This window comes from Notolepis coatsorum (genome assembly GCF_963971535.1).
Source record: "Notolepis coatsorum genome assembly, chromosome: 17".
NCBI classification, from domain to species: Eukaryota; Metazoa; Chordata; class Actinopteri; order Aulopiformes; family Paralepididae; genus Notolepis; species Notolepis coatsorum.
Genome location: NC_140181.1, coordinates 109,883,444 through 109,906,458, shown reverse-complemented (window position 1 = coordinate 109,906,458; position 23,015 = coordinate 109,883,444). Strand labels below are relative to the sequence as shown.

At 44.9% G+C, this 23,015-nt stretch overlaps 1 protein-coding gene across 1 annotated transcript in view; it reads right to left on the bottom strand.

The window, feature by feature from the left end:
- Positions 1 to 23,015, bottom strand: part of usp42 (ubiquitin specific peptidase 42) — a 47,529-nt gene that overhangs the window by 6,277 nt on the left and 18,237 nt on the right. Inside the window, exons 3-15 of the mRNA XM_084333629.1 lie at positions 21,464 to 21,673; positions 19,242 to 19,352; positions 17,290 to 17,389; positions 15,325 to 15,392; positions 15,126 to 15,196; positions 13,490 to 13,572; positions 12,539 to 12,650; positions 9,634 to 9,774; positions 8,147 to 8,247; positions 7,582 to 7,756; positions 6,081 to 7,031; positions 3,858 to 3,943; positions 2,054 to 3,322 (exon numbers count right to left, since the gene is read on the bottom strand). Coding sequence (XP_084189755.1) covers positions 2,054 to 3,322; positions 3,858 to 3,943; positions 6,081 to 7,031; positions 7,582 to 7,756; positions 8,147 to 8,247; positions 9,634 to 9,774; positions 12,539 to 12,650; positions 13,490 to 13,572; positions 15,126 to 15,196; positions 15,325 to 15,392; positions 17,290 to 17,389; positions 19,242 to 19,352; positions 21,464 to 21,673 — 3,478 coding nt within the window. The remainder of the gene's footprint in view (positions 1 to 2,053; positions 3,323 to 3,857; positions 3,944 to 6,080; positions 7,032 to 7,581; positions 7,757 to 8,146; positions 8,248 to 9,633; positions 9,775 to 12,538; positions 12,651 to 13,489; positions 13,573 to 15,125; positions 15,197 to 15,324; positions 15,393 to 17,289; positions 17,390 to 19,241; positions 19,353 to 21,463; positions 21,674 to 23,015) is intronic.

The window sequence follows — 23,015 nt, the reverse complement described above, 5'->3', positions numbered from 1 at the left end:
TGCGCTCCGATTGGCCACTGACGCGCACGCGTACGCCCCCTCGCTATCGCCTTTGGGGCGTGAGATATGAAGACAGATTTAACTGGGTATAGGAAGGCAGTACCATACGAGCCGCAAATTGAACATGCAGTGAGTCTGCGGCAACAACCCAATAATAAACACTCGAAACAGCTATTACCAGACAATTACAACAGCAGTGGTGCCTGCTTCAAATGTCACGTATTATAGGCTATAAACCTGTGTAGATCTATTCGGAATAATAAACATATACACCCTCTAGCAAAACATGACACAATGTGATCCTATCTCCGATAGAGCGGCTGGTCGCAGAGACGCGAGTTGAACGAACACATCCACAGTGTGTACGCAAACCAGAGGGGGGAGAGGGAGGGGGGGAGTTCGCACTCAAGGACAGAGCGAGGACGGAGCAGAGCACCCGTTCCTAATGAGAAGACACCCTTAACCACTAATTGCTCCTGATGAGCAGGTTGGCACCTGGCATGGTCGCCTCCGCCGTCGGTGTGTGAATGTGTGAGTGAATGGGTAAAATGTGAGGAACAAATTGTAAAGCGCTTTGGATAAAAGCTGTTGTATAAATATAAATGCACCATTTACCCATTAGTCAAGCTATCAGACGCTACCAGTAACATCACCAGACCCATCGAGCTGGGTCTGAGCTCCGCTCTGAGCGCCTGGATACTGGACTTTCTGAGTGAAAGGCCCCAGGCGGTCAGGGTGGGGGGGTCAGACCTCCAACACCATCACCCTGAGCATCGGGTCCCCCCAGGGCTGTGTTCTGAGCCCCCTGCTGTACTCCAGGGTCTCCCATTAATTACCTAGACTGTGGCGGCCTGTTGTATAATGAACCAAAAAATAAAAAGTAATTCAAAAAAGATTTATTATTAAAAAAAACGTTTACAATTGTTTTGAATTTTTTTTTCTGGTGCTCTCAAAGTGCACCAGATTGATGCATTTAACTTTAAAATGTACACACAAAAAAATAGTTACGGGGGAGCATGCCCCCGGACCCCCCTAGAGGGTCGGAGGTTCACCCCCCATAGTCTCTGAAAATCCTGTGGGAAACACTGTACTCACACTATACACACATGACTGTGTGGCCAAGTTCAGCTCCAACTCCATAGTGAAGTTTGCGGACGACACAGTGGTGGTGGGGCTGATCTCGGACAACGACGAGAAGGCCTACCGGGAGGAGGTTGATGTACTGGAACGCTGGTCTCAGGACAACAGCCTGCTCCTGAACATTGGTAAAACCAAGAAGCTGATCGTGGATTTTACGAGGAGACAGCAGGGGACACACACACCACACTGAGGATAAACGGGGCTACCGTGGACAGGGTGAGCAGCTTTAAGTACCTGGGGGTCCACATCTCAGAGGACCTGACATGGACAACACACATAGACTCAGTCGTGAAGAAGGCGAAGCAGCGCCTCTACCACCTGAGTGTACTAAGTACTAAGTTCAGAGTATCGGGGAAGATACTCCAGTCCTTCTACTCCGGAGCTGTAGAGAGCATCTTGACTGGAAACATCACTGCCTGGTATGGAAACAGCACGGGGCACAGGACAAGAAGGCCCTACAGAGAGTGGTGCGCTCAGCCAAGCGTACTACGGGTACTGCACTACCACCCAATGCTGTTTGTTATTTAAGATGAGGTCGGACTCGGCACTGACAGATTTGTGTTCATTGTGCTGCTTTTATAAAGCCTCAAATGACGGCTTACAATATTTCATGAAAGCAAAGTGTTTCGTTTGTCTAAGATTTAAAAAGGTTTAAACTTTACAGCACTGACAAAGTTGAACAAAGTGCTGTACAAGTCCCACAACATAAAAATTTAAAAAATTTTAACATTTTAAAATAATTTTTTTTTAACATTTTAAAATTTGTATTTCGAAGCTTCGAATTAAAATCGAATCTCGGCCCCGAAGCTTCAAATTCCAAAACAAAAGAAATGGAAGGTCAGCCCTGACGGTGACCCCAGTACGGTGACGACAACATATCTCTGGTGATTCCCAGCTGACGAACACGACTCACCCGTTCTCACGCCGTCGCTCTTTGTCCTTCGACTTCTTCTTCTTCTTGCTCTTTTTATGTTTCTTCGCTATGTTTCTTCGCTCCTCTGAGTTGTCCTCCCGCTCCCCGGGGGAGGAGTGAGGGAGCCGAGGGGGCGTGGCCTTGGTGGGGACGTGCAGCGGGGGCGTGGCCTTGGTGGGGACGGGCAGCGGGGGGGGCGTGGCCTTGGCGGGGCCCGCCGAGGCCGGGACAGGCAGCGGCGTCGTCTCCTCTTTAGAGGAGTGCGAGTCCTTCGCCTTGTTGTCCCTCCCCCCCTCAGTCCTTTCCCACGGCTCCCTCGCGTCCCCCCGGGCCTCGCGACCCTCCTCCCGCCCCCTCCAGCGCCCGTGGGACTCCTCGCGGCCGGGATAGGCATCGTGTCCCCGGCGCTCCTCCCTGGCGCGGTGTTGGCTGCTGTGGTGGTGGTAGTGGTGCGAGCAGCGGTCGCGGTCGCGCTCCCTGGGGTGGAAGGCCGGGCGCTCCGACCGCCGCTCCGAGTCCCAGTCCCGGTGGTGGTGGTGGCGGTCGCGGGCGGGCGAGCGTTCCCGGTAAGACCGGTGGCTGTGGTGATGGTGGTGGTGGTGGTCCCGCCGGTGGTGGTCCGAATCTCGCTCCCGGCTTCTGTCCAGGCGGTGCCGCTCTCTGTCGCGCTCTCGGTCGCGCTCCCTGTCCCGCTCGGAGTGCGGCCTCTCCCGCTCCCTGCCTCGGGAGCACGGCCTCTCCTTCTCGTCGCCCCCCCGGTGGTCGGGCTTGGCCTGCTGCTCTCGGACCTCCGCCTGCCCCTTGGGCTCCGTCGGCGGCAGACCGTTGGCCGGTCCCCCCTCCCCGCTCACCCTGTGTGGGTCTGCTGCGGGGAGCTGCCCGACCTCCTCCGCTCTCTCCTTGGGCCCCGTCGGCGGCAGACCGTTGGCCAGACCGTTCCCGGTTCCCCTGTGTGGTGGGTGCGCGGGGGCTCCCTGCGAAGGGGCGCAGGGGGGGCTGAGGGGGCGGTCTGGCTGGCTGGGCGGGGCTGCGGAGGAGGAGGGCTGAGCCGGGGCGGTGGTGGTGGTGGCAGTGGCTGGAGACGGAGAGCTGGCCACGGGGGGTGGTCTGTGTTGTGGCAGGGGGTCAGACGGAGGGTCAGCCCTCGTGTCGTCGTGAGTGGAAACATGCTGGTCCCCACAGCCGGCGGGGGGCGGGGCCTCGGAGCAGCCGGTCTGAGCGGCGGCAGCGGCAGCAACAGGGGGGGTAGTAGCATCACACGCCTCTTTGCTGGAGGAAGAAAAAAACACATACAAGCGGAGAAATTACATATTTTATTCTACATGTTACTAGGGCTGGGCGATTTTTTCACACCACATCCGATTTACGATTTTAATTGATTTTTTTTCTCTCTTAAAAACTAGAAACGCCAAGGAAATCATTCAAATAAGCTTTGTTTTTATTTGACACAAGAAAATGATCAAACCAAGATGAATTTCCCTATTGGGATTGAAGTGCAAACCTAACTTTCACCAATCTTCACTTAAAAAAAAATATATAATATATATATAATATAAAAGGTTACTCTTGATCAAACAAAGATGAATGTCCCTATTGAGATTAATAGTGCAATAACTTGCTTTTTCACCAAACTTCACTTAAAACAAATAAAAGGTGCCTCTTGATCATCAACCAAGAATGAATTTCCCTATTGGGATTAATAAAGTGCAAATCTAACTTTCACCAAACATCCGCCGTGCCAGTTGTGATTGGAGGATCAACAAAAGAGGGCGGGGCTTGAGACAGGTTCAAACTGTAGCCTCACCTTGGCTCGTCGTGGTGAGTGTTCACGCCATTGGTTGCACTGGGAGTGGCGGTGGCGGGCGGAGCTCTGCGGTCGTCTTCAGAGGCCTGAGCAACACAAAGGAGAAGCAGGCATCAGTTAACCCTTTCACTGCCGGCGCGCTACCAAAAACGGTTAACCCTTTCACCGCCACGACAATTCACAGAAGGTTAACCCTTTTTCACTGCCACACGACAGCCGGTTAACCCTTTCACTGCCACACGACAGAAGGTTAACCCTTTACTATCACACAGATAGTAAAAGGGTTAACCCTCTGTCGTGTGGCAGTGAAAGGGTTTTAAGCACACGGTGCGTTTGTGTGAAACGCACGTTAAAAAGAAATGTAGCAAAACGCACAACATTTACCAGGGCTCCACTCCAGAGTGCGACTGTTTTGGTCGCACTGTGCAGCACCCATAAATCAGTGCAGTCAGTGCGGCTGAATATTTCGCCCTGTCGCACCGGTGCACCTCACATTCCGGCAGGTCTGTCTGTGTGTAATAATGTGTATGTGTGTAGTAGGGCTGACCCCTATTAATCGATTAGTCGACTAATCGGTCGACTAAGGGGCCAACCTCTTAGTCGAATATAATAATGTAAAAAAAAAAAAAAAAGAGGCCTAGAAGCGTGGCTAACGCTAATGGCGCGCATACCAGAGGCTAACTGCCTAAGAAAACAGGCACAGAGGCACTGAAAGAGGATTTCACCCATCTAATGAACACACTAGACTAGACAAATATCAAGATGTATCCATCAGTGGACCAAATGCATGCTTTTGCACAGAGGACAAGAAGCCTTCAGTCGACTCCTTCAGACATTAAGCACCCCCACAGCCCAAATGGAATGATACAAAAAAAAAAAAAAAAAAAAAAATCCTAGTCGACCATCCTTAGTCGGGGACAGCCCTAGCATCTTCCCCCCCCCCCCCCCGTGGCCATGTGCATTCTGCAAAGACCCGCCCGCTCTGCCTCTGATTGGCGCCGATCGTCACCCTGACATTCTTATTCGCTGAATGACGGGGGTAAACAAAATAGCCATGTGCAACCGTGAAACCCGACACCGCGCCCACTTCCTCATTGAGCGACGCCACATGTTCACTTAGTAGCTACAAGCTCGTAATTGAATTAAAATGGAGAACTATAGGTTGTTTCTTTGTAAAGAAAAATGTTGCGGTGCGGTTGTACCCGTCTTATTCCCGTTTACAATCATTTACATAACATCTTAACCCTTTCACTGCCACACGACAGCCGGTTATAACCCTTTTCACTGTGACAATACAGAAGGTTAGCCCTTTACCATCACACAACCGACGGCGGAGCGAATGATGCTAATGATGGAGCATCGCCGTCGGTTGTGCGATAGTAAAGGGCTAACCTTCTGTCGTGTGGCAGTGAAAGGGTTAAGAAAGTACTAATGTGTAATGGGAACTGACAAAAAAGGTAACGGTAAAGGTAACGCTTAAAATGTATCATTGAGGGGCGCCCCAGTAGCACACCATGTGCCGCGCGCTGCGTCGCAGATCGGCCGACCCGAGTTCGATTCCCGGACTCGCCGTTATTTGACGAATGTCTTCCCCTGCTCTCTCTCCCGTTTCACCCTCACCGCATCCGTCGGTCATGTCTGACCAGGAAAAGCGATAAACGCTAAAAAATAAATCTTAAAAAAAAAAAATTATTATTGCAGCGGCAAAATGCGCAAAAACAAAGTGAAACTCTTTGGGTGCACCTAAATTATGTGCTGGTGCACCTAAATAAAAAATAAAGTTAGGCGCACTGGTGCAACCAATGTAAAAAGTTAGTCTGGAGAGGAAGATACGAATGCAACACAAGAAGGCGAAGGGTAAAGGAGGAAAGAGGTTCAAGGAGGGTCTCTGAACCCATGTCACACATTTTTGCTTTAGTTAGTATTTTCTATTTTTATGGTATGACAATTGTTTTATGTTTTTTCACTTTATTATTTATGTCTGTGGGATTTTTGCTTAAGTCAGTATTTTAAATTTTTGTTTTTGGGTATTAAATTTTTTTCTTTATTGTTTATGTCTGTTTAACGGTGTTGTACATTATGTCTTTGTATAATGTACCTGGAAGACCGACTGATATGTAAATAATATTCAAGGATGATGTTGTTTGTATGCATGTAAACCAAAAATGCAAATAAAAATTGAGTTTAAAAAAAAAGAAAAAGTTAGTCTGGAGCCCTGCTTACCTTCTCAGAAGTCTCGTGTCCGTTGATCTTGTGATGCCCGTTCTGGCTGGGTGTGGGGACACCGTTAGACGCTCCGTTCAGCCCGCCGCAGCCGTTCTGGTGCGCCGCCGCCGCCGCCTCGCCGTTGGTGGGCCGCAGGAACGGTCCGTAGGCGCCTACTCCCCCGTTCCTCTCGCCCAGGACGTGCGACTTGGCCAGGCCGCCGTTCTCCAGCGCCACCGCCGCGCAGCTCTCCTGGTCGGACTCCTCCGACGACTCGTGGCCGTACGGCACCAGGAACGACGAGGCTCCGCTGCAGCCCGCCACGCGCCGGTGCTCCCCGTTTTTTATTCCGGAGGCCGCCGTGCCGTTGACCTGATGGAGCTGACGGGGGACAAAGTGAAGGTCCGAGCGGACGACGTCTGAGGTAGGCTGCGAGGAGGAGGAGGAGGTGGAGGAGGAGGAGGAGGACGGCTGGCTAAAGGAAGAAGATGAAGAGGTGGTGAAGGGTCGGCTCGGTTTGCCCTGGCCGATGAAGAAGGAGAGTTTCTGGCGCTTGGCGGGGTCTGGGATCCCAGTGGGCCGGCTGATGGAGTGGGAGATGGAAGAGGCGGAGGAAGGGGCGGAGGCAGAGGAAGGGGCGGAGGAAGAGGCGGAGGCTGAGGCAGAGGAAGGGGCGGAGGAAGAGGCGGAGCCTGAGGCGGAGGCGGAGGCAGAGGCGGAGGCAGAGGCGGAGGCAGCGGCAGAGGGAAGTCCGTGGCTAGATTTGCCCAGGCCGCCGCTGCTGGTGCTGGGCCTGGAGCCGGAGGGGGAGGCAGAGGCAGAGGCAGCGGCTGAGGCAGAGGCTGAAGCAGAGGGAAGTCCGTGGCTAGATTTGCCCAGGCCGCTGGTGCTGGTGCTGGTGCTGGGCCTGGAGCCGGAGGGGGAGGGGTAGTCCCTCAGAGGGCCGTTCCCGTTGATGTGGAGGGTGTTCTGAGAGCAGGAGATCAACACAAGAAGTCAACAAGAAGAAGTCAGATATCAGCCTCGTCTCGCCATTCCATTAGATTAAAATTATACGGCACAATGAAAAGAAGTCATGGCACCCAACCAGAGTGCAAATGTAACAGTAAAGTGCAATAGTAATATACAATATACAGGTGATTCAACTGGGGTGTATAAAATATATAAATGAGTACTACTAAGGTGTAGTTCTAATCATATGTATGTACAGAGTTGTAGTATTAATATGTACAGTGATACAGGTACTATAAAGACACTATGGTAGTAAGTCGTACTGGCCAGCAGCGTAACTAGAGTAGCGGCGTAAGAGTAGGTATGGGATATATCTTCAGTGTAATATTAATATGTACAGTGATACAGATAAGTCACATATTAGTCACATGTCTGGCTCTCGACACCAAATAATGGTCACACACTGCATCACGTATCATTATTGTACAAGCTTGTCAACGGTTTTTGTTTTGATTAACGCTAAAAAATCGCGTGCGAGCGAGCGGGTACGAAACCGCGGGTACGATACCATGTTCAAGTGCGGTGGCAGCTGTGGTCCAATGAAGCCGGTGGAGTTGTTGTGTCGGGGGTCGGTGACGTTGACGCGCGGCGTCAGAACCGGCCGCGGGGACGACTGGCCGGGGTTGCCGGGGTTATTACGGCCCATGTGGCTGAATTCCCCCCCGCTCTTCACATCGCCGGACCTGGTCGGACCAGAGATGAAAGAATGTTAGCAAGAATGGAAGAAATCGGAATATCACGGTAATCATAAGGAATTCGTACATAATGTAAAATCACATGTTAAATAAAACCGGTCGTTCATCGCAATTGAAATGTACTTCACTTTGTATATTGTATATTTTGTATAGTGTTTGGCCTTTATTCATTTTGCTGTATGAAGCACAATCTCAACGGGCTCACACAGAACCAAGCATGTCACTGTGATGTACATTATGTGACAAATAAAACAAAACTTGAACTTAAGATCAACGTGCGTATTAAAACAAACAATATTCCTTGAGTGCGGTCCCTACCATTCTTTCTATTTTTAAGATCAACCAAAAAACATTGTGAGAAATGAGGAAGTCACTCACTTGACGTAGAAGAGGACGTAGGCTTGCTGGTTGAGCACAGAGCGGATGTCACTGACCGACACAGAGGAGTCATTCATCTGGAACCACTGACCGCTGCTGGCCTGCGGGACAGAAACAACGCTCAGTTGTTTGGTGTGTGACGTTAGTCGTCCCACAAAAACCTCAAGATGCCATGAATTACAATTTCACTCAAAAGTTAAAAACACATCACACGTGAATACCGTTTCTTTTGAGGCATAGTCGTTTTGTTCAGTGTTACCGCAGTGATCCGTCTCCTTAGACCCTCTCTCTGCACATACATCCGTAGAAAACATTCAAGTCCCACCTCAAAACCCACCTGTTCAATCTGGCCTGGCATACCCTCACTCCTGACCCCCCAACCCCTGCATCACTTACATTTTCACATCTGTACAGTACACACCTATATTTTAGTATTATTATTTATTTAAAAATGTTCTCTCTGTCTCGTCTCTAAGCCGTCTCCCTCTCTCTGTATTATCCCCACCATGTCGTCATTGTGAAAGTACATGTACTGTGTTGTTTGTCCGTATGATATAATGCCATGTATGTAAAGCGCTTTGAGATGCCTAATGTAAGGCGCTTATTATATTATGTACGCAGTATACAGTATACCGTAATTCCTCTAATAGTAACCGGTATTCAATTAAAAACCGGGTCTCAATTAATGACCGGGTGCGCTGTTGAGCTAAGCAATTATAAGCCGGCCTCCTAATACAAGCCGGGTTTCATGTATATTAGAGGAATTACGGTATTTCCCTCAATGGATTTACCATAGGCAATATATTTTGTTATTGTTGTTATATGCTGGCCTGGCTGTGCAGTAAATACCATATAATGGTATGGTGTTAATGTTTACCAAGAGAGTAAGCCTACCTCAGAATTGTATAAAACGAAGTTATTATTATTATTATTATTATTATTATTATTATTATTATTATTATTATTATACCAGTATTGTGATTGCACTATTTTACTTTATTTTACTTTTTTTGACCACCTGTAATTGCACTGTTTACTACCGTATTTCATACAGTACTTGGTTTCAATAAATGAACCGGGTTCAAACTGACACAAAATATTGATTTATTCATTATGATCGGTTTGAAAATTAGAAATATAGGCCTCTCTCTTATACAGGCCTCCTCCTAATACAAGCCTGGTATCCGCTACAGTTGAAACAAATACAAGCCGGGGTTACTATATTAGAGGAATTTCGGTATGCATGTATGTTTGTATTAACACGTATCTTTTGAATGTATTCTGGTATTTTATAATATGTGTATTTTTGTATGTTTGATTTTACAAAACAGGGGAAGTTCTCGATAAGGCTTCCAACTTCTCCTTCACAATATGGTTATAACTTATTATGTATCGTTTTTTACTTTTGTTGTGTTAATAAATAAATACAAATACATAAATACAAATACAAATATAAAATAAATGTATTATTATTATTATTATCATACCTTGATGTAGCAGAAGTAGTGCCCTGCGTGGCAGCTCAGGCCCGAGTGGACCAGCACCGCGTACAGCCCGTAGAACTGGGGCTCGCCGTGGGCCTGGGACATGAAGGGGCGCAGGTCCAGGTACTCTGGGTACCTCACGTCCTGGAGGAGGACAGGACACTTAATGTCAACTGATGAATTACACAATTCAAATATTCACATGTAAAATTGTAAATGGTGCATTTATATAGCGATTTACAATTATAATTATTTTGTTCCTCACATAAATCAAAAAAAAAAATTAGATTTTTCTGTTTTTCTCCCATCCCAATTTAGTCGTGCCAATTCCCCCCTCCCGTCTTGATCGTTGCTCGCATGTGCCCCCCCACTGGTCGGTCGTAGGGAGGGTTGAAGAATCTATCGCATGTCCCCTCCGATACATGCAGAGTCAGCCAGCCACTTCTTTTCACCTGCCAGCGCGGACTCTCATTGGCGAGGTGTAACGTGTGGGAGGCTCACACTACTGCCCTCGACATCTCCTGTCCTTGCTGTGCAGGCGCCCTGACCGACCTGTAGGAGTCGCTGATTACCACCCATCGACTCCCCTCCCGCTGACTCTGCCAATTGAGTCAGTATAACGGCTGGCCCAAGCCGGAGGCAACGCCGACAGCCGGATTCGATACCGGTGTCTCACGTGTTGGTGACGAGCGCTTAGACCGCTGCGCCACCCAGCCGCCACATAAATAAAATTTCAAATCAAAATTGATTTGTAAAGCCCGCAATCACAAGTTAATGTCCCCATGGGCCGGACAAGTCTTCTTTAAACAAGTCAAGAAGAAACATCACAATAAATCAAGAATAAACCCCCCCCATGAAATCCAAAATAAATGTTAAATAAATAAATGCAACACTCCCAGACATACCCCAGCGAAGGTAAGGAAAAACTCACTAAAAACCTAGCAATAGGAAAAAAGCACCACAGGCAACGTGGAGGAGAGAAACCTTAGAAGGGCTGTTCAAGCGGGGATCCCCCTTCTTGGATGTCGGTGATAGTAGTGTTGCTATGGATGATCAATGGGTGGAGAATAAAACAGGCGAAATAGTTGGTATGCATGTACATATACGTGTAATAAAACACAAATATGCACATACAATAGCAACTGGGGTACATAAGACCAATCACTCACCGACGGCGGAGACAACCATGCAAGGTGCCAAGCTGCTCATCGGGAGCAATTAGGGGTTAAGCGTCTTGCTCAAGGACACTTCGACGTGCGTGCTGGGAGGAGCGGGAATCGAACCGGGAACCTAACCGGGAACCATCCGATCACCAGATGACCGCTCTACCTCCTGAGCCGCTGGTTTCAAACACGGCACTTTTCTTGATTTTATTGAGCAAAATTATGTAGGGGAAATATCGTCAGCCGAGGGAAGTACTGAGTCGTGGGCGTTGTATGGAAGTGGGATGGTAGGCGGAGATGATGGATTGGTTTTTGGAAGGTTATCTGAAATATGTCTGAAATAGATTCTAGGTTAGGTTAGGTTTCAGGCTTCTGTAACACCTTTGTTTTGTCTTTTCTTTTGGTAAGGTTGCTGTTGTTTTGTCAACAGTGTTTGTCATGTACAGGGTATCTACAGGTTTCAACAAGTTCAATTTGAGATTTTTTATTACTACTGTGGGTAGGGCGTTCCACATTGTTGTGGCATAATTGCAAAACGTGTTTAGTCCCTTGTTTGAGCCGAATCTGGGTTGAACATGATTTGTGGAACTCCCTCTGGTGTTGTGGTCGTGGAATTCACTGACCTTTGGGAAGTATTTTGACATGTACATGGGTATCTTAGTCGTGTAGTGTATCTTGTAGACCAGGCCCATTGCAAGTTGCTGTACTGTTATCTTATTTTTTATCTTATTTTTCGGGATCATCTCCCACAAACTTGAATGTTATTGCCACAAAACAACAAAGTTAGTTTCTCTACCTTTCTGTGAACGTCTAGCAAAAAACGGCGTTGCAATCTGATAAAAAATGGCAGAGAAATTTACATTATAAAAAAAGTAACTGTACTTAGAGTAGATTTCATTCACGGTTTGTGAATCACGCCTGGTGATACTAAATCCAGATTGAACTCTGCCATTGGAAAGGGGAGATTTGGCCCGATCCATAGATGTGCGACTTGGCCATAGTTTATAAGCCTGATATTCTATATTCTATAATCATATTTCAAATTGCATGTTGCAGGATGGCAGAATTCAGTACTGCCTCTTCAAAATCTCCTGTTTAATCATCTTCCCTTTATTCATTTGCTTAGATTTATTTTACACATGAAAAAAAAAAGATAAAAAATTAAAATTATATTCTCCCTTGGTTTATCACAATTAAATTTACTCAAGCTTAGTAACAGACACAATATTTCTGACACTGGGAATACATTCCCTGAGATCCACAGATGTCCCTAGATACCAAGAACACGCAAATGGTCCTGGTAGAAGTGGAGCAATCATCCATTTACTTAGGTATGTAATTTTAGGCAGATTTTCAGAAAATAGGGCTCAGGCTTTTGTTGAACGTATTGTTGAAAATATACACAGACTGCCGTTTTGACAGGATTATGGTCTTTACTCTTGGCTACATTTGAAGAAGAAAAAAAAACACAACATTATGTCATACTGTCTAGAGAGATTGATTTATGACGTGATGTCATCTGCGGTCCGCCGGCGGACCGCTCGGGCTAAAAAGGTTAAAGCCTTAAATTGAAAATTATGAATGTAATACTTTTTGATACCCAGCATCATGTACTATTTATTTGTCATATTCAATAAACATATTCATCATATTCGTTCAAAACAACAATAACAACAACACTGCTTTCACTTGCACGCCCAAAAGGCACGGCACGGTGCCTCCGGTCGGCCTGGCCACCACCTCACCTTGGCGATCTTGCCTCCGTTGAAGTTGGCGAAGCGCTTCAGGGAGATGGTGAGCACGTTGCAGTTGCGGTGGATGGTGAATCTCTTGGAGGCCGGGACCATCTTTACGCACCTGCGGGACACGGTCAAGTTCAAGTTCAAGTTCCGCTTTATTTGTCACATATAAAGTACATGTACGTCACAGTGAAATGCTTGGTTCTGTATGAGAAAATTAAGAATAGAGAACAGAATAAAGTCCAAACACTATACAAAATATACAATATACAAACTAAAGTACAACGTGAAGTACAAAATGCAAACAATAAAGCACAAATGCAGGTTTTTTAAATGCTAAAATGAAGTAGGGATGCAGTGCAAATCTTTTTGTAATAAATACTATAGATACAAATATGGTCTAAAAAAGTGTCTAAAGTGAATGTTAAGCAATGAATGCAGATGGATGGGTTAGTGTTGCAAACTCTGTCACACTGAGTAGCGGGTGGCGAGCTGTACTGACCCCGCCCTCTTTTCATGATCCTCCAATCACGGCCGTTGCCTCCCTTGGACAAACAAAAGTTTGTGTCTGAGGGAAGCAACAGTCGTGATTGGAGGATCGAGAAGAGAGGGCGGGGTTTGAGATTGAAATTACCTTTGTAAAATCGCCTCATTTACATTAGCCTACAGGCTACAACTACAAATAATTCTCTCTTCATTTCAGTTGTAGAGATCGAAAAATCAATTGGTAAGCGTCACATCTAAGCCTCGTCTTTTAACTTACCAAACTGCTGTCGCAATGGCTAAAAACAGCTAATCCCTCATGTGCCTAGCTAACCCCCCCCCCCCCCCCCCCCCCCCCCCCTTCACAAGACCTTCTGTTTACAATAATGCAACGGGGCAATTATCAAGTCAAACACATTGTGATGTTTGTTCAGGTTATTTGCATTAGATTAGTGGATAGTGTTGAGTACTGACTTGGTGCATTTGTAGGCATTCTCTCCATCCAGCTGCTCTGGCTTGACAAACTGTTCCAGGGCCTTGGTGACACTGGGAGCCGTCTGCATGGGAGACAAAGACAGTCAACAACAATCCACAGCATAGAGTAGTCTTCAAACCAGCCAGTCAACAACAACAACAATCTACAGCTTAGAGTCGTCTTCAAACCAGCCAGTCAACAATGATATCTACCTATATAGACTATAGATATAAGATGAGATCTACCTATAGAGCCTATAGATATAATAATAATAATAATTCATTACATTTATATAGCGCTTTTCTAGACACTCAAAGCGCTCTCGACAATGTAGGGTGGAAATTGCCTCCTTCACCACCACTGGTAGCACCCAACCTTGGGCTACGCAGGCTCAATGGCTGCCATACACTGGCACCAGGCACACATCACACACTACACAATGGCTGAACGGCTCAGGAGACAGGGATTTATATCAGCCAATTAAAGGAAAACTCCAAAATGTTGGGAAATTAGCTTATTTGGCATCTACCCTGGAGTTAGACAAGAAGATACATACCCTTTTTCTTCTGTGCATGCAGTAGGAAGACACGCACGTTAGCCTAGCTTAGCGTCAGTCACTGGAAGTAGGTTCCTCCATTAGCCTAGATCCCAACATATTCCTACTCCTACTGCATGCACAGAGAAGAAAAAGGTATGCATCTTCTTGTCTAACTCCAGGGTTCCCAAAATGTTGGAGTGTTAAGATACATACCTTTTTCTTCTCTGTGCATGCAGTAGGAGTAGGAAGACGCGCACCGTTAGCCTAGCTTAGCGTCAGTCACTGGAAGTAGGTTCCTCCATTAGCCTAGTTCCCAACGTCTTCCTACTCCTACTGCATGCACAGAGAAGAAAAAGGTATGTATCTTCTTGTCTAACTCCAGGGTAAATGGAAAATAAGCTAATTTACCCAAATGTTGGAGTTTTCCTTTAAGGGGAAGGGATGATTAGGTGGCCTTGATGTCAGAGACCTGATTGGGAATTTGACCAGGAACGTCTGGGAACCCCCTACTCTTTGCGATAGGCGGGTTCTTTAACGACGAGATTCAGTCGGGACCTCTGGTTTAGCGTCTCATCCGAAGGATGGCACTCGCAGCTATACGGTGTCCCTATCACCGTAATATGGGCATTGTTACTGACTAGTCCAGAGGACAGAGTGCCCCCTGCTGGTCAACAAAACCACTTTCCGATATAAGATGAGATCTACCTATAGATATAAGATGAGATCTACCTATAGAGCCTATCGATATAAGATGAGATCTACCTATAGAGCCTATAGATATAAGATGAGATCTACCTATAGAGCCTATAGATATAAGATGAGATCTACCTATAGAGCCTATCGATATAAGATTAGATCTACCTATAGATAAAAGATGTGATCTACCTATAGAGCCTATAGATATAAGATGAGATCTACCTATAGATAAAAGATGTGATCTACCTATAGAGCCTATAGATATAAGATGAGATCTACCTATAGATAAAAGATGTGATCTACCTATAGAGCCTATAGATATAAGATGAGATCTACCTATAGAGCCTATAGATATAAGATGAGATCTACCTATAGAGACTATAGATATAAGATTTTGTTACCTTAATTTCCAGAGCAACATCCAAGAAAGGGTCAAAAGTATCCGACACTGCTTTGCAGTTTAAACACTTGACTGTAAAGGAGAAAAACACACATAGTTTATCAGTGATTATTCTAACAAAGCTATGATCCTCACTGATATAAAGAGATCAGTAAGTTGATAAATTACATAAACAGTGTTTGTTAAAACTAAAAACCTACCTCTGGACCTTAAGTAACCTCCAAAGACTTGATGGACGAAACTGGTTGCCTGTGTTTGTCTGTCCAGTCTGTTTCAAAGGGGAACAAAGGAGCCACTTTTATAACAACTACTTGCAAAAACATTTAGTTTAATGTAAGAAGCCAATTGATTTCTCATTAGGGTCATCATACTGAATATTACAGCCTCAAAAGAGGGAGGGAGGGGAAGACAAGAGGGAGAGGAAGACAAGAGGGAGAGGAAGACAAGAGGGAGAGGAAGACAAGGGAGAGGAGGGAGGGGAAGACAAGGGAGAGGAAGACAAGGGAGAGGAGGGAGGGGAAGATGAGAGAGATAAAGACAAGGGAGAGGAAGACAAGGGAGAGGAAGACAAGAGGGAGAGAGGAAGACAAGAGGGAGAGAGGAAGACAAGGGAGAGGAAGACAAGAGAGAGAGAGGAAGACAAGAGGGAGAGAGGAAGACAAGAGGGAGAGGAAGACAAGAGGGAGAGGAAGACAAGGGAGAGGAAGACAAGGGGGAGAGGAAGACAAGAGGGAGAGGAAGACAAGGGAGAGGAAGACAAGGGGGAGAGGAAGACAAGAGGGAGAGGAAGACAAGGGAGAGGAAGACAAGAGGGAGAGGAAGACAAGGGAGAGGAAGACAAGGGAGAGGAAGACAAGAGGGAGAGGAAGACAAGGGAGAGGAAGACAAGAGACAAGACAGCAGAGGAATTAGAGCAAGAGTAATTGGCTGAGAGACCACCTGTTGGTCCAGAATAGGAAGTGGCTTGGTACACGAGGTAACGTTACCTAAAGTCTGTTTTGTAAGAGTCCCTTGTGTACGGGGTGGTCAGCGCAGCATATCTATTAATCATGACTCACTCTAGTGGTAATTAAACATTTATGGAGCTTAGCTGTGAGCATTCTTTCAGTAAAAATCGAATTCACCAATCAACTGCACCGACAGGCAGCAGCTCTTATGACAAACTACAATATTGTCTAACAGGTGGTCTATTAGGAACACTATGGATCATCTATATTACTGTCTAACAGGTGGTCTATTAGGAACACTATGGATCATCTATATTACTGTCTAACAGGTGGTCTATTAGGAACACTATGGATCATCTATATTACTGTCTAACAGGTGGTCTATTAGGAACACTATGGATCATCTATATTACTGTCTTAACAGGTGGTCTATTAGGAACACTATGGATCATCTGAGATTGTCCTATATTACTGTCTAACAGTTTCAAGTTCAAGTTTCAAGTTTCTTTATTAGTTGTCATACAGAAATACAGAATACTTTTGCATGAAATGCTTCTTTCTGTTTTGCTCCCGAGTGTGCTAGATAAAATAAAAAGATAGTATAAAATAAGCATAATATAAGTATTAAATAGAAAGTCAAGTACGTAAACCAGTGTAAACTAAACAAAAATGTTCAATATACATATATACAGTATATGTTGTACAGTATATACAATGCAGATACAGTACAGTGTAGAAATGGTGAGGTATAGCTTAGCTTGTGGTGCCACCTTGTGGTGGCGAGGTGCAATGAGGTGCAGTGAGGTATGAGATTGATGTGCAAATCTCCTCACCAATAAATATAAAGTGCGTTAGTGTCTAAAGTGGGTAAAGTGGGTGCTACAGTGTGTTGTGTTTATTTAAAGTGAGTGTGTGCGTGTGGATGTGTGTGCTGTGGGTGTATTTGATGGTTTGTTATTGTTCATCGAGCAGGCCTAGGAACACTATGGATCAGCTGTATTACTGTCTAACAGGTAGGTGGGCCCAGGAACACTATGGATCAGCTATATTACCGTCTAAGGTGGCCTATTAGAAACTCAGCAATATTCTCTCTCCAGTAGCTCGTCTGTCACTCTGCACTCTCTACAGGAGGCCTATGTGCTGCCTGTATGCCCCGCTCTGCTGACAACATGTGGACTGCGTTCTCTATGTGTAGAGGAGCGCAGTGTGAATACTGACTTGGTTCCAGGCAAGCAGGCCTTTTGCATAGCGTCCACTGTGTAGCGCAGGAACTCGTGGGCGTCCTCCTGGCTCCCGTAACGGAAGTGCTTGGCAATCCCTGCGTACGAGAGAAGCACAGCGTGGAGGAAATGAGGAGCTATGCGAAGCCGAGAAGAGGAAAGCTTCAAGTTTCTTTATTAGTCGTCATACAAAACTACTAGGGATGCTCGATATTGGCTTTTTTACCGATACGGATATACCGATATTGTCCAACTCTTAATTTCCGATACCGATATCAACCGATACCGATATATGCAGGCCCCACCCCCCCCCCACCAAAAACTGAATAATTTCAGGTAATTAACATTACATATCTCTTGTCGTGTAATTAACACAACATTATGCATACTTTGACAATAAATAAAATAATAATTTGTTGTTACTTGCTTGCCTGGGTAAATAAAGGTTAAATAAATGTAAAAAGAAATTGAAAACCGATAACGATATTTTCCGATATCACATTTTTATGCCAATATCGGCCGATAATATCGGACATCCCTAAAAAATACAGAATACTTTTATATGAAATGCTTTTTCCTGTTCTGCTCCTGAGTGCTAGATAAAAATAAAATAGATAAGTAAAAAATAGAAGTCAAAAGTACGTAACAAGTGTAAACAAAAGTGTTCAAAACAAAAGTGTTCCATACATATATACAATATACAGTAGGGGTGGACGGTATGGTCTAAAATTGATATCACGGTATAATTTGAAGCATAGACAGTAACGGTATATATCACGGTATCAGTGTTTCCGTTAGAATAATTTTTTTTGCCTGATAGGCAGGCTATATAAAGAATGACATCCTCAAGGCATGTAGATTTATAATATTTTAACTTAAAACTAGGTTACTTTTGCGTATAAAGTCATTATATTCCAAATAAAATAAGTCCCGAGTCCGTGCTGCTCCCATTGCAAACAGCGGGCTGGATGCTGGATTTTGCTAGAAGCATAAGCTGCAGAGCCGCAGAGCCAGCGGCGCTTTCAGGTCTGGTCACAGCTTTCAGCCGTTGGGTGGGGGGGCGCTGTTGAGCGGGCCTGTGAGACCTGAAAGCGCCGCTGGCTCTGCGGCTCTGCAGCTGCATGCTATTCGCAAATCCACTGCTGCAGCCGTCCTCCCGTCCTCTCGTTATCATAACACTACACGCATATCATAATGTTTACAGCAAACTGTAGTTGATCACCAGGTATGTTTTATTAACGTAGAATAATTCATATAAGAAAAACGATAGGGACATCTCTTACCTTTCTCCACTGGTTAAAAATGCCAGGAACTGAAATTGAAACTTGCTGTGCGCCGCGGTGATATGTGTTTATTATGAAATGACAATTGCGTGTTGACACGCCCACTGCGCGAAGCCTCCTAAATAACCTTTTCCAGTTTGCACATATCTATTATCTATGACTAATTCTATCTATTTTTAGGGGCAAATGCGATTGAAATAGTCGCGCTGTGGTTACATGACGTCATTGCTATTTTAGAGCTGCTCTACCGGTTACACGGTATAGTCAAAATCCATACCGTAGAGCAAATTAATACCGTTTATACCGTATACCGTTTATACCGTCCACCCCTAATATACAGTAGAGTAGAAAAAATATTTGTAACTGAGTTACATACAATATAAAGTACAATGCAGAATGGGATGATATACACAAAGCTTCTTTGACCAACACATTTAGAAGCAACACGGTCGTTTTGTTGCATAGTGTGCTTGATCGAGAACTGTTAACATTTATTGTTCAAGAAAAACAAGTTGGTTTTAGCAACAAAACAAAAAACAAATTTCCCTCCAAAAATAAGAATAGCTCAATAGCGCCTCCCATCATGTTTGAGGGAATAAAAATGTCCTTGCATGACAATGGATTCATTGCAATACTAAACATTGGATCTTGTTGATTAACCACTCACGTTTGAGCTCATTGAGGACTCCAATAGGCTTGATGACGTTCCCAGAGTTGGCGAAGACCTGGATGATGTGGTTTTGCATGGTGCACATCATACAGAAGCCAGGCTCGTGACCTGCCAGACACACCAGAGACGGGGTCATTACTGAGGCAAGAGCCGACACACAGAACAAGCTTCAGTAAACGGTAAATGGTACATTTTATATTGTAGCTTTTATTGAAAGCGCTTTACAATTTATTCCTCACATTTGACCCATTCATTCACACACAAACCATGCAAGGTGCCAACCTGCTCATCGGGATATTCTATTGTATTTCTATTATCCACTTTTTCTCCTAATTTTTCAATTTTTCTCCCATCCCAATTTCGCCTCGCCAATTCTTCCTTCAATTCTCCCCTCCCCTGTCTCGAACGTTGCTAGACTATGCCTCCCACTGGTCGGCTGCAGTGAGGACCAAGCCTTGCATCACGTGTCCCTTCCAGTACACGAGGAGGCAGCCGTCGCATCTTTTCACCAGACAGCACGGACTCTCAGTGGCGAGCAGTAACGCGTGGGAGGCTCACGCTGCCCCCGTTACTTCCTGATTCTGCTGCGCAGGCGCACCAACCGACCTGTAGGAGTCGCTGTCCACAATGTCCAATCCCCACCCACCAGCTTTCCCACCCCTAACACTGCCAATTGTGTTAGTATGAACGACCAGCCAAGCTGGTAGCAACGCCGAGAGCTGGGCTCGAACCCAGCATCTCCTGCGTTGGTGGCGAGCGCCTTGCCCACTGCGCCACTTAGCCGCCCCAGGGCTTGACACATTAACTTTTTGAGACATATTTTACTTGTCCGAAAGCTAAACTTACTTGTCCGAAATGTACTTGTGAAAATAAAGGCCTATTAAAAAATTTATAAAACCGACAAGAGATTTGGACAATTATTATGATTTAATAACTTAAACACAGTGTGTGTGCATTTGTGTGTGTGGGGTATATACACTGTATGATCAGTCCTCCAGCTCATCTTCACTCCCCATCAGCACCAGCTCATCTTTCTCATCTCCCCTCTCTCTTTTGAATGAATGAATGAATGAATGAATGAATGAATGAATGAATGAATGAATTTATTCACACACACACACACACGATACATTACATGCGAGTATCCTCATGTGATATAACAATGTCGCAAATTGTGTGCATGTGCCAGGTCTCCCAAGAAGCTATTTAAAGCTTTTGGAGGGAGCCTGAACACCGATACAAACAGAATATAATCAACAAAACAATAAAAAAACAAAACAAAATCAATACAACGTGGGTAGGTTTACACACCTATACCTACTAACTGACATATAACAGAGATACATAATACAGACAATTGTATTCCTAAGTTATAATTTTAATTAGAGATACGATTTTACCAGGGTTAAACCCTGGTCTACGCCTATAGTTGTATAGTTGTTATTACGGTATAGTTGTTATGTAAGGGATAATGTATAGCTACGAGGTCATTGTCGCAAAATAATTGACCGTCACGGAGTTTAAAATACCGAGGCGCAGCGCCGAGGTGTTTTAAACGTCAGTGAAGGTCAATTATTTTGCGACAATGATCGAGTATAGCTATACATTATGGGTTTAACACAGCTTTACGGTGGGGTCTGGAAGCTCGGAGTTGCTAATAAACAGTTTAAATCATTGTTACAAAACGAGTGGTACTTACAGAGCGAACGTTGGCAAGATGGCGTCTTCTTCTTCTGCCGCTATTTGGCTGCCTGGTGCGCATGCGCTGTGACACCAACGGCGGAAATGGACGTTCGGTGTGCGAGTACCACTCGTTTTGTAACAATGATTTAAACTGTTTATTAGCAACTCCGAGCTTCCAGACCCCACCGTAAAGCTGTGTTAAACCCATATTGTACGCTGGGTATCTTTGAAATTCATATCCGATATATATTTTGACCCACCCCCAGCTCAGAATTCAGCGCTTGGTACTTAATATGAGCCTGGTGGCGGCACAGCTGAGAGTGACTGCGGATACGAAAAGCCCCTGGCTTGCAGATCGCAGTCACGTAAGGAAGGGGCTAGTCCCTTACCTACTCTTACGCCGCTACTCTAGTTACACCGCTGGCCAGTACGACTCACTACCATAGCTTGAAACTTTCTGTTTCTGATTCTAATCTAAGTAAGTAAATGGCTGATTAAAGCCCGACAGGTCGGAGGGAGGGACAACAACAACTCACATATTTTGGAATGCTCCCGCGTCAGCATGTAGTTGGCGAGCGGAGGTGTGTAGGAGAGGCACTGCAGCGCGGAGTTGAGGAAGCAGGTGTTGCCCATGTTCTGCAGGCCGGAGCCCACCCGGTGCACGTGGCTCCACTTCAGACCCAGGCGCTCCGGGGCGAACAGCACCTTCTGGGCGGGCGGGATGCCGTCCCCGTTGGTCATCACCACTGGACACGAGACAAGAAGAGACAGCGTTACCCAACAGGGATGAGGCATAAAAAAAAATATTGTTTGTTTCCTGTTGGTGGTCAGTTAGGCCATGGGTAGGTAGGGAATTTTTTTTATTTTTTTTTATTTTATTCTTTCCCACGGCGACTATGGATAGGGAATTTCTTTATTTAATTCAAATGTTCACAACAACATGGATGCATGTACTCTGCCAGCATGTTTAATATCCATAATACTAAAAGTTTGACTAAGATTTCTATGAAACTTTATTCTAAAAAAATAAATCATATATTTTTTTTTTATTAATTTTTTTAAAGATTTTTTTTTAAAACTCATAAAATATATTGGGTCGCAGTCGCACCTAAATCGGCAGGGTCGGTCGGCAACCGGAAACAAACCATTATTTTTGTTAGGCCTGAGACTTGTCCCCGAGCCACAACACAAACAAAACACCGGGCTTTCCCCCCCAGGATTTTTCAAACAGGATGGCGCAGAGTCGCAACTAGGGGGTGGTCCGTAGGGGGGGCTATGCCTCCCACCCAGGAGGTAAAAAATAAATAAATAACTTAAAAGACATAATTTCAATAAAATAGCAAACGCAATGGTAACTTCCACATACTGTACATAATTATTTTTAAGTACAGTGTATAAGGTTGCACAATAGTTTAATGCTGAACACGAAAACACACACAGAGAGGATAGAGCCATATGGAATCCGCGATCACGGAATCGCGGAATTGAGCAATAAAAATGGAATCAACTATAAAAAAAAGAAAAAAATTAAAAGATTTTTTTTTTTTTTACTTTTTTTTTTATGTTGTGGGACTTGTACAGCACTTTGTTCAACTTTGTCAGTGCTGTAAAGTATAAACCTTTTTAAATCTTAGACAAACAAAACACTTTGCTTTCATGAAATATTGTAAGCCGTCATTTGAGGCTTTATAAAAGCAGCACAATGAACACAAATCTGTCAGTGCCGAGTCCGACCTCATCTTAAATAACAAACAGCATTGCTTGTTGTAGTTAACAAAGAGAGGCAGAGTTGATTTTGCAAAAATATATATAAATTTTTTTTTTTTTTTTTTTTTAATAATCGAATTTTATTTTCATATTCGAATCCCATGCCCATCGAACGAAGCTTCGAAGCTTCGAAGTATTTAAGACAGCCCTATTAAATGGACTGTTATATCTTATTAAATTGTGGACATTTATTAATTCCCACTTATTAGACACGATTTCTGATGGTAAAATGAGTGTACAAAGCAAAATACAGAATTCTGAAATATTAAAACGGAAAAAACGGAATTTGGAAAAAAATAAAATGGAATTTGGAAAAAAATA